The 17246-nt window shown below is 41.5% G+C and overlaps 1 protein-coding gene across 1 annotated transcript in view; it reads right to left on the bottom strand.

Annotated features, from left to right (window-relative positions):
• The window catches only part of HCFC2 (host cell factor C2), a 168422-nt gene that overhangs the window by 138486 nt on the left and 12690 nt on the right, over positions 1 to 17246 (bottom strand). The window contains exons 2-3 of the mRNA XM_078674976.1: positions 6632 to 6780; positions 5222 to 5382 (exon numbers count right to left, since the gene is read on the bottom strand). Coding sequence (XP_078531102.1) covers positions 5222 to 5382; positions 6632 to 6780 — 310 coding nt within the window. The remainder of the gene's footprint in view (positions 1 to 5221; positions 5383 to 6631; positions 6781 to 17246) is intronic.

Genomic DNA, 17246 nt, shown 5'->3' with positions numbered 1-17246 from the left:
CCAACTAGGTTGGGGGGGTGAGGACTTTATAACAGGAAATAAAGTGTTTCTTTAAACATACATCATCAAACATACACCCTTAATACCCCAGCACGTCCTGTTGGACTAGTCTTTCTTGATTAGGTATAGTAGCAAACAAATTAAAGCATACAAAAAACCTAAGGTGACATGGTGGGTGAAAAACGATGGATTAGGATGCAGCCTGAGTGATTGCCAGGTGATAGATACTTGAATTAACCTGACAGTTCGGCATGGACTACTCTGATTGGAGCAGGGCCTAGGCTTATTTGCATATTGCTGGGCCCAAACTGAGATGGCATGGTGGACAAAAAACGATGGATTGGGATTTGGCATGAGAGATTGCTGGTGGCTGAGATTAATTCAAGCATTCCATCGAGCACATTGTTGTGTCAGCTAACAAATGGCATAGAATACCAGAACATGGATATAGTTTCACGCAGTATTGCAGCCTGTTTTTCCTCCTTATTCACGCTCTCCCCTTTTTTCTCTATTGATACCTCTCATTATAACTTTTAACCTACAAAACTATATACACCTGTACTGTGCCGCACAATCCTCTTCATTCCTTTAATTTCAGAGCTCCTCAAGTAGCTTATCCATCCCAGATAACTAAAGTTCAGTAAATGCTTCCCAAATAACAAGCTCACATATTTAAATCACGGGCTAATTTGGGTACAAGCAGTCACTGCACAAAGCAATTTTTTCTGTTAACGCGTACAACCCCAAGATTATTCCACCTCTGCACAGGCAAAGGGATAGATGCACCAAAATATTTATACATCTACGACCCAGCTTTTCACCCAGTAAGGTTGAAGTGTTAAATATTTTAGGAATTCACATATCTTTCCGAGTACATCTTAAAACCTGTGACAGTCTGAACTTTACAAGAGTACTTCTGGAAAGGTTTTGTGAATCCTAATTACGTGAAGACTGGTCGCAGGGGTTAATAGTACATAGGGTGCAACTGGATATCCAAAATTGTCTTTGCATGGGAACAATTGTAGTTTTACTTTTTTCTCCACAGGGAAATATTTTGGGCGGCATTCCCTTCCTATTCATACCTTGGAAACATGCCTATGAGGGAAGGAGCAAATCTGTGACTGTTTACAGGCTGAGAGTCGTTCAAGGAGAAGTTTGGGAATGCCCCAGTTTGTGGGCTTTACCAAATGTTTCTGCCGAGTGACGCCAACAGCCCATTGTAAGAGATTTAACCATGCTTAATATTATACCATATTGGGGCAATGATATGTATGTGGAAATAAATCTAAAAGTACAAATTCACATGGTGTGAATTATTTTTAAATCAAGACACTTGCACATCAGTTGCACTTACACGAACAAATGGCTTTGTAAATCGAGCAGTGCCAGGAAATTTAAAAACACGCATTCTACAATTGTTTACATGACAACATCAGCAAATATGGCACTGTAAGAAAGTCAACTTCAACATTTTGAAAACAGTGGTCTCCACATATAAGGGTTCAGTCAGCCACACCTCTGAAAGTAACCTTTAGCTGTTGTTCAATCAACAACCATAACAAATAAACATGCAGCTATCTTTTACTAGAAGTGCCCATCCCATACACGTGAATGGGGTCAATCCAAATAAGACAACACTATAGCTTTTACGTAAAATGCACGTTAACATTAAAAACTGGCCACTGCCATCAGAACACAAAACCAACCCGCCAGATAGGAGCAAACTCCTCATCTGACAGGCGGTCTGACCACAGCTTTGGCGATGCGATGGCGGGGCAGACCCAGCGCCAAACTGCCTAAGTCGTAATCGGGCCATTAATGTATTCTTCTTCACTTCTGTTTTCCATTTCTCTTAAGTCACTGAGTCAACTACAGTATCAGTCCCAAGAAGAAGTGGGTAAAGACAATTGTGACTACACCACATAAAAGAAGGTCTAAGGGTCATCTTTCTTTACGGTGGGGAACAGGAGATCCAAATATTCCCTGTATACAAGACATTACTCCCAGTTCAATCAGAAGCATATTTAGGGTCAGATTCCGAACTGAGCCACTGATTTAGAAACACCAAGTGAGAAAAAGAAGCGCTGGGTTAGGAACCTTAATTCCCCAGTAGTATAAAACAAATATACTAGAAAGTATTAAAACATTAAATACAACAAAAAATGTGACTGCAATTAAAACTTAGCTCCTGGGTAACTGATCATTAAAACTGCTTAATCAGCCTCTCCTTGTCTTAAACTCTAATGATGGCATGCTTTTAGAATAAATTCAGCTGTTCCTGTAGGTTTCCTCTGCTGGGTTAGAGATTAAACTATGAACACCAAGGAGGACTAAGAAAATTTACAAAACAGATCAGGAGTATGAAAACAAATCAAAGACACTGAATATTCCTTGTAGCATGGTCAAGTATATTATCAAACAGACCATCCACTGTAGAGAAAATATAACAGTTATTTGTGTCTCTAACAAACACCAACAACAGGAGTTCCGAAACATTCCTTTCTGATGTGTGCACTTTGGCTTTGAGTGCTAGTCTAACATCAGTCACTGGATGGTCCCCTTAAGCGGTGGAAGTTGATATCCTTCCAAAGAGGCTGATTACTGAGAGTTTTTTTAAGTTGCAATGGAATCCTTTTCCAGACTTGGCCATTGAACCCTGTAGCTCCTTTAGATTTTGAATGCAACAATGATATCCCAAGCACCCTAGAAATCTGGTCTGTGTGTCAGGGTGGCAAGAGGGCATCCATTACTCAAGAAAACGCAGCGTGATCTTTTTATACAAATATGTATACAAATAAAACTCAGGAACTTCTGTAGCCATGAGTCAAAATATTTGATGGCACACAACCAAAAAACACCATCCCTACTGCAAAGGAAGGTGTTGGCAGCATCAGTTTAAGGGGGTGTCTCCTCTGCAGGGATTGGGGTAACTGTGAGGACAGGATAGAATATAAATCGAACAAACTGCAAAACTGTCCAGGTGAAAACATTTGCTCATTCTCATGAAAACAATGTGCTGCTCTTTGCCAATGTGAAAGAAGCTGAGCCTAGGATCGAAGTTCACTTTTAAGCATGACAGTGACCCAAAGCATGCGACCAAAGCTAAAATAGAGTGGCAATGTCACACAACACAAAAGGTCTTTAGCTAGCCAAATTGATTTCCAATGTAAATTCAAACTAAAACTTGTGGAGTGACTTGATAACGCGGTCTATCAATGTTCCACAAGTGTTTGAACAATTTTGCGAAGAGGAGTGGTCAAATGTTACCAAATCTAGGAGTGTATGTAGAAAAGCTTGTACTGTTCGCTGTAGTGATCTTTATGAAAACCATATATATATATATTTTTAAAATAATGCAATGAGCCAAACTAAATACCGTAGTATACAAACCACATAGATGTAACCTTCCCTAGTCCGGTTATGGAGGCACATTTAATATGTTAAATTGCTCCATATGTCACCTCATATGATGCACTCATCAGCAGCAGACTCGATTATGGCAACGCACTATACATCGTCATCACCCAGAAACTCTTCAAGAAACTGTAAAGCATCCAGAACCACTCCGCCAGAATCATCCTCAACATCCTCCACCACAGCCACCTCACCAGCCACCTGAGTGATCTCCACTGGCTCCCAGTCAACAAAAGAATCACCTTCAAGCTCCTCACACACACCTAGGCCTGGGCGGTGAACTTCGCTCCATTAGCAGAGTTTTCTGCACTCCGCGGAGTTCGCTGAGTGCAGAAAACTCCGCTTCGCGATGTGCAGCAGGGTTTTTCCCCGCTCGGTAAGTTCACGATCGCGAACAGTAAGTTCAAGAGTGCGAGCTGCCGCTCTGGTAGAATTTCTACAAGAGCGGCAGAAATACCAGCACTCTGCCACTCGTAGAACTTCGCGGACTTTCTTTGTAACTTCGCGAAGTTTTATGTAGCAAAATTCCGCAAACTAAGCCCAGGCTTACACACGCCTACAAAGCCCTACATAACACAGGACCTGCATACCTCAACCACAGCCTCTTGTTCCACGCGCCCACCAGAGACCTCCGCTACGCCCAACTGACCCGGGCAGCCATCCCATGCATCCGCAAGACCAGGGAAAGATCCTTCTCCTACTTCACAGCAAAGACCTGGGACACCCTGCCTCTCCCCCCAAGGCATTCACTGTCACTGCCCCAATTCAGGAAGGACCTCAAGACCTGGCTCTTCGACTAAACCACAGTGCCTTGCGACAGATCTGCAGTACCCCCCATTCCCCCTCCAGCACCTTGAGACACTTAAATGTGAGTAGTCACGCTTTACGAGCCACTTGATTGACCTTTATTTCTAGGACCAGGTACCTACGACCAGAGATGATATACATCAAATTATTCACATGAGCACAATAGCACGATTTTAAAGAGTATACAAATTTCACTCAATGATGTGCAGGGTAAGGGGCTTTTTCTTGGTGATAGCTTTATTTCTTTGGTTTCGCTAAGCATCAAAGAGCTGATCTGACTTGACAGTTTCCTGTATCCCTTAATGGAGATTATAATTTGCACACAGATGAACAATCACACACACCACAATAATTCTTGTTAATCTATTGCTTTTACACACCCACTCTGTGCTCTCATTAAGCACATGCTTATTTAGTGCTAAAAATCTCTTTAAAATGTCTTAAATATTTCACAAACTGTGAGTTAGCAAGAAAAAGAAGTTGGTAATTTACGGATAAACAACACAGTAGAACATTTTAACTGTCCCTACAAGTATTCAACTCTCCACTGACTGGGAACATTTGCCTTACATGCCTCTGGCCTGTAAGAACAGCACATGTGCACTGGTGCTCCGCTGGTGGCTTATTGATCCTACAGAAATCCTACACAACACAACAGGACATCTGCAAGTGCTCCTTTCTAATGTATGTTTGAATAATGGACTGATCTACGATCATACATTCGTAATGGCGACAGAACTAAAAAGTCAAACTACATTTAAGAGCCAGCCTCATAGTCAACCACATACCAAAGAAGTGCAATTAATAGACAATCCATATGGTCTAAAACATTTTGACTGAGCATTCTGTAATATTTTTGCAACCACAAGCAGGCGTGACAAAGAAAGCAATTAAGAAGAACAAATAGCAAATTCAATCAGAAAAAACAATGTAACTTATTTTTAAAATTAGAAATAGATAATCTACTGTCTTGAATGCATTACGAGGCGAGTTGCCGTACCTGGGAACATTATTGTTTGAATCTTCACTTTCATTTGCCAGGCCACCAAATAAATAACACTTGTTACCATATAAAGAAAAGCTGTGGCCGAGTCGAGGACAAGGTGGTAAACCGGTTTGTGGTAGCTGAGGTTTTAGTTTTTTCCAGAGCCAGCGACTTGCCTTATGCAGAAACAAAAACAGAAGTTACATTAAAGTGTATTTTCATTCTTTCAAACAAAGGCTATTAATCACTAAGGACCATGTGCAATTCTGCTGTGACCTCACATCTCTTTTACTATCAATGTCCAACCATTCATCCCTAAAAAAGTTGGGGTTGCACTCTTGTTTCAAAGTCCCAAGCATAGAACGTGATTTCCTTTGTCTTGCAAAAGAAAATGGTTGTAAATAGCTCAGCCACTTTTCAAGACTGTGAAACATCTCACCAGGTTAGTGGGCCTGCTGAGTTTGTGTAATAAGAAAGTTGTGTGTTAGAAAGCCAGCAGATCAACTCAACTAAGGGAGATCAAATTATCACAAATAAGTTGAGTATTACTACTGGTGCCAGTACAAGGTTTAAAACCAATAGTAATCTTGAGTAGCAATAGGCCTGATGAGTAACTATGTACGAGTGCAGTAAGTGTATCAACAGAAACACTTGTACGCAGCACATTCTGCTAAAACAGACCTCTAGTCTCTTCTTGGAGTATTTTTAGAACTGAGTGGCAGAACAAGAGATCCACCTAATGAGGATTTAAGCCTAAAGTATTAATAGTTTCGTGACAATAGTCTGGAAGCTGAAAGATAGGGGAAACGTAGCATCTGAAAAATGCAGTGGTTTACAACAATCTCTCTCCTACTAAGGCTTGGCGAGTTATTCAAATTACATGGCATTTTTTGCCAGGGTTGAAAATGTAAGAGGCCTGAGGACTCCAGCCAACAATGAAAAACAGCAAAAAACATTTCTTGTGTTAAAACAGGCTCAAGTTCTCTATGCGAGGCTCCTTTTTCTGATGTCCCTTGTAGAATCAATACCTCTCTTTTCTTCCGAAGTATCCTCATAGGACCAGAATGTCCTTTGCAGTTTTATAAGCATATATTTATAAACCCTTTAAATACAGTTTTTAAGCCTGCTCTTTTAAAGTGTACATTGATTTCATGCCCAGTAGCCAAATAATAGAAAGATGATCAGGAAAGTATAAATAACCATTTACTTGCATTTACACACCCGCGCGAGCCACCACTTCCATTCTCTTGAAGCTCATAAGCAACAAAAAACCTACTATTCCTTTTCCTCATTTCATGCACGATTCCAGGCCCAAACCATCATGTATGTGCCTTTTTATGAGGACAACAGCTCGCCTCAGTGACAACTTTCTCCATCACATTCCGCAGATCACTAGTAATCCAGAAAGCAAGGATTTCATCTCACCTGCAGTTCATATAGCTCATTACTGTATCGTCCATATTCCACCATCCCACCAAACACAAGAATTCTTGTTCCATCGCAGACAAAACCATGGGCGGCACAGCCAGGTGGGATGTCACCTCTTACTGCAGGGAGAAACCACTGGTTTGTAGCTGGGTAATAAAAAGAAAAAAAACAAAGGTAAAATCATCTTTAGTTTTCTCAAATTTGAAATGCATACAATTCTTATACTTAACTTGCTCTTCTTTAGATGGCACTGTAATATTTATTTATTTATTTATTTTCAAGGATTTTGTCTGGAGTTACAAAAGCTTAGTTATAGTACCAAATTAGCATTTTTATTTTCAGTTGGTTCAATTGAAAGTTTCACCGTCAGAGAACTTCACACAAAAAAACACTAAAAGCTGAATGTTATGGCTAACTAGGAGTAGGTATGCTTCAACTTCTTTTCTTTCAAACTTCCCTAGATAAAAGGTCTTAAAACGATATGTTCTGGTACTAGGTGTTACCTTCTTCTTCCGGTGTATGACGGAAAGAAGAGACATACAAGACTTGAATAAAACATGTGTATCTCTTACTCTGTCTAAGTAAATAGCTTAGAATAATTTTAAGGGAATATTTCTACTCACTAGTTGAAATAAGTATTTTTAAATCAAATTGTAAGAATAAGAATAAGAATGGTTTAAAAGCTGTGTTTTTCTATTAAATGCATTCATTGAAATATCAGATTTTAACCTTAGTTGCATTAAAATTATCATTCATTTTGTTGCATGTTTTTCTCATTGACTCTTATTAAAGTGATGGCCTCTCTGTGTCAAGTTTAACACTTTCCTACCTCTTCCGCACATTAATCTTGCGTTTTAATTTATCCCCCATCTACATTTTCACCAATCAAACTTTTTTCTGTTACTAGCCAGCAAGAGGACCCAATAGTGTGTTGTTTGCCACCGACATCTGGTTTGACCTGCAGGTAATAAATCCGGGCAGAACCAGCTCGGGCTCCCATTTTTCCAACATTGGTAAATTGAGAAACAAAGTCAGTGGTATGTCCATGTAGAGTAGCATGACTCCTTGAGAAATGCAAGTGTGTGATGGTGAAGCCATGGATCCATTTTGGATTGCCTCTGGCCAAGCATGACACAAGATGTAGGCTGAGGAACAACCTCCGCCGGTTTGGCAAAGTGTATTTCTGGCATTTCTGAGTTTTGGCTTTAGTATCAGACAGTAAGGTGTGGAAAGATGGAGAAAAGTCTGCTTGAATAATGCAGCACTGATCATTTTACAGAGGCCTGCTTACAATCTCTTGTTGAGCATCACCACTTGGCTTGATAGAGGGGTGGGGAGGAAGCGAAAACAGTCTCCTTTGTTGTGCAGAAGGAATCGTCCAGATAGGACCCTCATTAGTTACTGCCAAAGGTGCTACTCCCAAAGGTTCAATGCTGCCACTGGCAAAGTTTTCACATGTGATTGGGATCGACCTACTGTAGAAACCATCATCTAGACCAAAGACTGTGCCTGCTGTGTGGAGGGGATATACACTAAGAAAGGGAACCACTGTGAACTACTTTCAGGACCCTGGGGGCGAGGCCAACCACCGAAGATGGCGGTTGCATGAAAGGAGAGCTCCCAAGCCAGGGACTTTCATCACTCTTTCCAGGGCCATCTGCCCAATTGCCCCACCATAAATTAATCCAGACAGCGTGGATGTCGAAAACCCCCATTTACAAGCTGTGGCGTTGCTGCGGAGCAGCCATACCCCAGGCACAGCCAATGAAATGGAGGATCGCCAGACCCGCGACATTCACTAGCAGAATGAAGAGGTTAGTAGAGGCAACTTTGGTGGATCAGGCAAAATCCTAAAAGCGAGCCTGGGACAAGGGACCAGTGACGGCCCAGGGCCGGACACTTACACATGTAGGCACCAGACCATCCCGTGAAAGAACTGTCTGCATCAGGCCTTATCGGATCTATGCTGCCTCGGAGACGTGCAGGCCGGTTTTCTGAGGCTGCGCAGTCTCATGCCAAAGTGGAGACGGTTAGCGGAGCGGAGAGCCGGTGTTGAAGACTACTGCTGCATACTCACGAGCAGGGAGTCCTGCGTGGTCCAGGTGCAGCCCTGCAGGGGTTGTGGTGTCTCGGAGACCCATGGTTCCTGCAGGGGAGCTGAGTTATGCTCCCCCTGTCAGCCTGCCTTCCCTTGGTGCGACCCATGCCGTACTGGCTTTCAGCCCGAGGGACTTTAGTGGGTGCTTGGTATTAGGCTGCAATACAAGACACATACACAAGCTTTACACATAACATAAGATGTGCTAAGGACAGCAATCCCACATTATAACTTCACCTCTTCGAATGTCAGAGGGATGGGTTCCATTTATAAACGTCATAGAATTCACGCACAACTATGTAGACGGAAAGCACAAATAGTATTCCTACAGGAAACCCACCTGTCAGCCTCAGAGTGCTCTCAAACTCCGTAAAAACGGAGGTGATAACTATTTCATACATCTTACTTAGCATTTGCATGCGGTTGCGGTCTGGATAAGCAAAGCAAACACAAGGAGATGATGGACGGAGTGCGGAAACTTTTCAGACACTCACTCCCAGTCACAGATCTGGGTTAAATCCATCACCATTCTTTAGCTCACTTCGCCACCCCAGTTCAGATCCAGCCATAGGCAAATCAGTCTTGACCCTGTTCCTCATGGGAACAGTCCAGCCCGAACTGCCATGCCCGGTCTTCCCTGGACTGGAAACAGGCATCCTGGGACCGGGTTCGGAGTAACGCCCCTCATCAGCCTGGCTAGCTTGAATCCAGTGGCAAAGTGAGCAAGGGACCCACGTCTGGGCATATCCTGCCAACTTAGGGTGAACAGACCTGGCTTAGACCCCCAAGCCTAGACAGCCTACCGGTGGATGTCTATGCCACTCTCATTTCACAAATGGCCCCCAGACTGGGACGGTTATATTGTATCCCCCTTTCAGAGTGAGCGCTGACTCCTACTGTTGTGCAGCCCCTAGTGACCTCATTGCCAAAGCCTGACAAGGACCACACAGACATTACAGCTTATAGGCCGCTGTCGCTGCTCAATACAAAGTACAAAATAGTAATCAAGGTGCTGGCTTGCCCTCTCCTTCCCTTACTACCAAGACTCTTACACACAGACCAATGCAGCTTTGTGCTTGGGAGAAATACATCATTGAATATACGCCGACTTTATCATTTTATGGCCACCTGCCCTGATGTTTTCCCTAGAGCAGGGTATCTATCGTTGGACCTCCATCAGGCCTTCGATACACTGAGCTGGGATTACTTGTTGGCTGCCCTTAGGCGGTTTGGTGTCCCCCACAAATTCCTTCAATGGATTAAACTTCTATACACATCGCCAACAGCCAGGGCACACACTCGGGCACACATTTCGGAAGCCTACACCATACAACGTGGCACAAAACAGGGTTGCCAGCTCTACCCCATGCTTTTTGTGCTCGTATTGGAGCCCCTGGCATGCAGGTTGTGCAGTGATGTTCAAAGGTGGGGCATTCCAATTGGGCACATGGTCCACGAACTGTTACTGTATGCCGACGACATAGTAATAATATACACCAAAGACCTCCAAGAAAACTTTCTTATGGTAACCCACACCTTTACACACTTTGAGTCTCTCATAGGACGAGCAATAAATGTTGGGTAATCCCAAGCATTTCCCTTTAAGGTTAACTTCCAAATGAAAGTGATCCCTTTTGGTGAACAGGAGATTGTAGTAGACCTCACTACATTCAGGTACTTGGGGATCCAGATATAAAAGGACCCACACAATCTTTGGACAGGAACCTCAAGAAAGCAATTGCCTGTCTGCGATCCCAGTTCACCTTTTGGATATCACTCCCCCTTTCTGTAGCAGGGCAACTTGCAATACCTAAAATGGTAATGCGCATTCACTATTTGTTCACCAATTTGCCAGTAGTTATCCCAATGAAAATTTTTAAAACACTGAATATCATCCTAATACATTTGATATGGGGTAAGGGGCGTCTCGCTTCAGCTTGCCAAAACTGCAGCTGTCATCGTATGCTGGTTTACTGTTTGGCTTGGCAATTACAGTGGCTCTCTTACTGGCTGACTGGACGAAATCTGCAAGAAATAGCCTACACACCCTTAAATGATTGCCTAAGGGAAATTGAACACATTGTTCTGCCCTGAGATGCAAATTCCAACTCTGGCTCAGCTGCTACTCAAGGTGGCACTTACGTGTTGGAAAATGGCTTTGAAAAACACTGTGAAGACTACTGCTTATGCCCCCAATATATCAATCATAGACCTCCCCAATACCACAGGCACACTGACAACACAGGCAGACGTGACCAATGTGGCCGCACTGTTCGGTGGCCGGGATATTACTGAGTCAGGCAGATTTCATAAACAAACAGGGGCTCACAGACACTCTTTTTAATACATGCACGTCTTGTAAGGTGAGTCAAACGGCATTGGTCTCTCAACGGGTCTAAACCTGCAACGCATTAACTAGCCCACTCAATGTAGTTAATGGGTACTGGGTACTGGCAGACGTTTAATACGCTGGTAATACCGAGGCATCCGCACACACCAACTCTTGCCTCTGGTGCTACTACAGGAAAAGTGGGAGTGAGACATAGGCAGAGTACTTCTAGAAAAGAATGGAACACTGTACTCGAATACCCTAAACAGGTAACCTGTAACTCGCGATTTAAATTCATACAATACATGATAGTACAGCGAGTTTATCTTGTACTGCATAGACTATACTCAATATTCACCAATATCACAGCACCATACACGAGATGTCCCTGAACAGGATGCTGATTTGTTACTGTCCCGCCCTACTAACTTACTGGGCGCAGATCATTACAGCACTGAGTGAAGTAATCGAAAGACACATGGGCATAAGGCTGAAAGCTGCCTTTTAGATCCCTACCCACGGCCGAAGGGTTACAAAGTGCAGGCAAGGTTTGCACACCTGGCGCTCATCCTAGCATAACAAAATATTACCAGGAGGTGGAAAATGGCAACTCAGCCTGCTGTACCCTTCTGGAAAGAGGAGGTTGAGCGCTGGGGAATGGCAGACAGCAGTGCTCTGCACAGGGAAGAATATTGTGGAATACTGAAAAAGCCTATATCAATGATTTGGGACCTCCTTATGGAGTCCTTCAAAGCTTTAGATATGTTCACATTCCCATAACACAATGCAACTAATTCTCAGAGGACCGGGGCTGTGGCACACAAGGATAGCACTTACCACAAGTCCCCATGCTACACATACCTTCACTACTAATACCAATACACATGTAATATTGACGGAGATGGATGCTTGTAACTCTGTCAGGATATACGCCCTCCCATACCGTGAAAGTATGGGTATCAATGCAAAACGTTTGTAAGTGAAGTATAATGTTAGAGCAGGTCTATTCTCAATTCGTTGATTGAATGCTACGCCCATCAGTTGGGGGGGAGGGAGGTTGTACTCATAGTTAAAAAATGTTTTAATTAAACAGTGTTAGACACTCAGACTTGATTAACAACAAACAGACAAGTTATTTGCAAAGTCATGTTACTGCCGTACCCGATGAGAACTTATACCTGCATACTGTAACAAATGTAACGCGATCTGTGATACCATCAAGTATAAAGTAACGCTTGTCTTTATGCGAAAGATGTATGCAATTCTTTGCTTTTCTTAAACTATAAAACCCAATAAAGTCTGTTACAACAAAAAAAAATTGTTTAAGGAACCTGACACTGGATTCAACATTTCCTGTCTGCAACAGGAGTATAATAGTGGAACTGAAACGTCCACTTAGTTCCAGATTTCTAGCTCACAAAAGAGGCGAGACTCTGAAGAATACAAGAGGAATGTCTGACATTCAGTGTCACAAAGGTGACATGACATCACTTGATAAGTGTGCAAGGAGCTTCTAGAGAAGTGATGCGACTGTCATGGTCCCACACGCAGTACATGTCAAATAAAAAAACAAAGTAAATAAAATCTAAATAAATGCATGCATTCAATGAAACACTAGAATTAGAACAACAGTAGGCAAATCTTAGAGAGCTTTGTAAGACCAGTTATGCTGGAAACAGAAATCTGTATGTCTATGACCATATCAATACTAAGATTCGGTTCTGGCACAGAAGGAGCCCATCATTATCACGTTTGATGATCCCACATCTAACCACATCTTGAACTGTCTTCAAATCCTATTCACTTCATTGCTAATTGTGAGGTAAGTTAACCCTGTTCATGAAAGTGTTCAAGTAAGTGTGCCTTGTGGCAGAGAGCAATAGTAAGCTTTGGTCTCATAGTTGTTGGATTCAGTCTTATCGTGCTCCTTTGTAGTTCTTAGAAATTACTTGTATACTTACTATATGCATTTTAAAAAAGGCAGGTCTACACCACGCCAATGTAAATACCATCTTCGTGACTAATAGCAGACATTTTGTTTAAAATCCAAAACCTGAGAAATAGTTTGAATAATAGTTTTGCCACCTGGTCAATGTGGGCCTTGTGTTGGAATTCCTCCCCTAGCCATGTGCTGGGTGGGCATGCATCTCTGATAGCACCCAACTACATATGTAACCTAGAGATACTTTAGACTTTGCTTCACTTATTAAAAAGCAAACTTGGGAACAATCAAATTGGCAACATTAAAACTCATTGCTTTCCTTAGACATCTATTCAAACACTAACTGCAGTTATTTCGTTTTAAGATGGGCCTCATTTTGACACCTGAAATGACCACTTGATTAACAACACATAGAGTAATATATCTCCATCCACAAGTGACAAAGATCTTTGTCGTGTTGTAATATTCTTGGCTAGAATGTTTGAGTGTTCTTAGAATAGGAGTACATGCGTGGGGTTCCAGGGTGGGACAGTTGATGAAGGAACGGCGACATGTTGTGATCGTCCTTGCTGTGTTTAGCAGAGTTGCCAATAAAGAGCTTGTTAATGTTCTTGGAGTAAGAGCCATCTTTACAATTTTGGCGACGGAGGATTGAGCAACTCTGCGCGGACCCACGGAGTTTGAGGAGAAGAAGTGAAGTGAAGTGAAAAGAAGATACAGACGAAGGACGAGGATAATTAGAAAGAGGAACTGAGGAAAAAATTGATAAAGACATAGGTGAGCGGAACGACGGAGTGAGAAGTAAATGATCTTTTAATTAAAAAAGGAAGAAGTGGAAATAACGTATTACCGTGGGAAGCAGCGCGTGTCAGCTGAGAGGCGCGTGGAATCGCGTGCGGCGACAGAAGCAGTGAGAGGCGCGTGGAGGGTGATTCAGGCACTGCGCACGGCAGCAGAAGAGGCAGCGTCTTAGTGATTGTGACGCGTGAAGAAGGAAGCGAATGAGTACACGCTGATTGGCTAGCGTGTGATGTCATCACGTCGGCGGCCATTTTAACGAGTTGGGAAAACTCGTATTCGTTTTAAAGAAGGAAACTAATGAAAGGAATCAAAACGGCAATTTAAAAAGTCGGAAATTCTTTTTTGAAGAATAGAAATGGAACAAAGAGATAGATAAAAGAAGGGAGGAGGAAGAATTAAAAAAAAAAAAGAAGAGAAGTTTATTAAATGCAAAAAGAGTTTATTAAATACAAAAAGAATATTATAAATTGTAAAGAATATTTTTATAAAGAGGTAATGTGTACAGCACAAACGTTCACTTTGACACCACCAATACCATTTAAAGAAGGAAACGATGGTTAAGCATCAGGAAGCAGTTTAAGAGTTGAGAAGTCGTTTTAAAGAAAGTAATTGCAACAATAGGGTAAAAGAAAAAGGAGAATAAAAGGAAAGAAAAGGAAGAACGAACTCTAACAAAAAAGGGAAGCTTATTGGAAGCGTAATCTATACTTTCTGAAAATGTGTGCGGCACAAACATTTACATTAACGCCACCAATACCATTTTTAACAGAACCAGGTGAACCGAAAATAAGATGGCAAGAATGGAAGGTATATTTCAATAATTATATGTTCACTATCAAAAATGAGGAAATGACATCGGAAATAAAGAAAGGGATATTGCTACATTCCTTAGGACCAGAAGGAATCAGGCAATATGTGCGGATGCAAAAGAAGGAAAGAGGTGAAGATGAAACGGATGTATATGAGAATGCGTTGGATGACTTAGAGAGATATTATGCACCAACGGTATGTGTGGCAATTGACAGATACAAGTTTTTCAGGAGGAAACAAGAACAGGATGAGAAGATTGATGATTATTTGAGCGTATTGAAAAGAATGGCGGAGAAATGTAGATTTGGACAGATAGAAGAAGAGTTAATAAGAGATCAAGTCATTATGCTCACAAACAATAAAAGGGTGCAAGAAAGATTATGGACCATGGGTGATGGAACACTGAATAAGGTGCTAGCGGTAGTAAGGAAGGCTGAAGTATCAGTCAGATGTGCAAAAGCAGCCCTGGAAGAAGAGAAAGGAAAAGATAGAGAAGAAGTGTGTGTTGTGAGGAAAACTATAAGAGCAGGCAACGTTGGTGCAGAGAAGAAAGATAAATTTGATAAAGAGATGACGGAGAAGAAATATTTTCAAGCAACAAAAAATGAATATAGAAGAGAAAGCACAACTAGTTTAGCATGTTTTAGGTGTGGAAGTTATACACATTTAGCGAACAGTCAAGCATGTAGAGCAAGAGATCAAAAATGTACAGTATGCGGATTAATTGGACATTATGCAAGAGTTTGTTATAGAAGAGATAAAACTACAAGGATAAAGTATGTGACAAGGGAAGAAGATGAGTTGAGGAAACAAGTTAAAGAAGACGATTCAGATGAAGACGATGACATTTTTATGATAAGAGATTTTATTTTGGATGTAAAAAGTAAAGGAAGAAGTAAACCCAAATGTGAAATTGAAGTGGCGGGGGTAAAAGTGATATTAGTAGCAGATTCGGGATCGCCATATACTATAATTAATCTGGATATGTGGAAGAGGAAATTTGTGAAGGAGATTGGTGTTGATCTAATGAAAAGTGGCATAAATCCAAGAGGGTTCACTGGGAAAAGCATTCCTATGGTGGGGTGTTGGGATATGATATTTGTGTTTAAAAGGAGAGTGACTGAGGGAAGAATGTATGTTGCTGAAAATGGACCAAGTGTTTTAGGATGGAAAGATCAGGCAAGTTTGGATATAATACTAAATCCGAATGCAAAAGAGCAGGTTATGGTGTTGGGTGAGAATGATGATTTAGCGGAAGAAGTAAAAGATGATGATTTAGCGGAAGAAATTAAAGGAAAGTGTTGTGATGTGTTCTCAGGAAAATTTGGCGTGCTTATGGAATTCAAACATGAGATAAAATTAGAAGAGAATGCCGTTCATGTAAATCATAAAGTAAGAAACGAACAGTTTACAGTAAGGAATGAATTGGGAAAAGAATTTGTAAGGTTGGAGACTTCAGGAATGGTTGAGAGGTTTGAGTCCTCGGTATGGATGGGTGATAAAGTTGCGGACTGTTTGAGTAGAATGCCCTTATCGATTAAAGAAGTACCTAGGAGTGAGTGGAATGAGTGTCAAATTGCTGTGGTGGAGGGAGAGTTTGAGAAGTCAATTGAGTGGCTTCTACATTATGGTAAAGATGGGCTGATGGGGAAAATAAAAGAGAAGGTTTTTGAAGTTTGGAGTGAAGGGAAACCGAGTGCAGAAGAAGAAAAGAGCTTTTGGGAAGTGAGAGGTGAGTTGTGTGTAGAATCAGGATTTGTTTACAGAAGTGGAAAAGTTATACCACCTAGTGCTTTGAGGGAAAGAAAAGTAGACTTATGTCATGAAGGATCTTTCGGAATTGTTAAGACAAAGAAGAGAGAGGAAAGTTTATTTTGGTGGGCAGGTGTTGATATCGAGTGGGAAAGAGTAGTGAGGGAATGCAAGGAGTGTGCTGATTCGAATAAAAGTTTAACAAAGTTGGAACCATCTTTGTCACTTATAAATTGTTCTGAGATGGTTTGGGATTTGGTTGCCTTTGATTTTGTTGTTCCACTCCGGAGCAGGAATGGAGAGGGTAGGTTTTGTCCATTTGTAACGATGAGTGTTAGGGAAACGTTCACGAGAGTTGACATAGGATGGATGGATAGTACGTCACCGGAAAGAGTTAAGGGAAATATTGTAAAAGGACAACAGGTGTACCAAAAGATCTTTATCATTAAGAGTGTGACAAAGGTGGAAGAACTTGAAGTAGGTGACTGAGTAAAAGCTAAGAAGTGGGGAAAGTGGCAAAAGGAGGAAGTGTGTTTTTCCAAGCCATGTGGAGTTGTGGAGTGTCTGGTGTGGCATGTGAGTCGAATAGCTAAATGTAGAAATGTAAAAAAACGGAAGAGGAGGGTGTTGGGAGAGAAGAAGTGGAAGATGAAGTAAGAACTGAAGATGATAGTTGTATAAGACTGGGAAGATTTGGAAGAATACTCCTCACAGACTTAAGAACTGTATGTTAATTTAGTTTGGTTATTTTCTTTTGTTGTATATAGTTTTTCCTTTCCTCTAGATCATTATGTTGTATATAGTTTCCTTTGCTCAATTGTTTTGTTAAGGGGGAAGATGTGTTGTGTTGTAATATTCTTGGCTAGAATGTTTGAGTGTT

Source organism: Lissotriton helveticus, chromosome 1_1, assembly GCF_964261635.1.
Source record: "Lissotriton helveticus chromosome 1_1, aLisHel1.1, whole genome shotgun sequence".
NCBI classification, from domain to species: Eukaryota; Metazoa; Chordata; class Amphibia; order Caudata; family Salamandridae; genus Lissotriton; species Lissotriton helveticus.
This window is presented reverse-complemented; position numbering and strand designations above follow the sequence as displayed.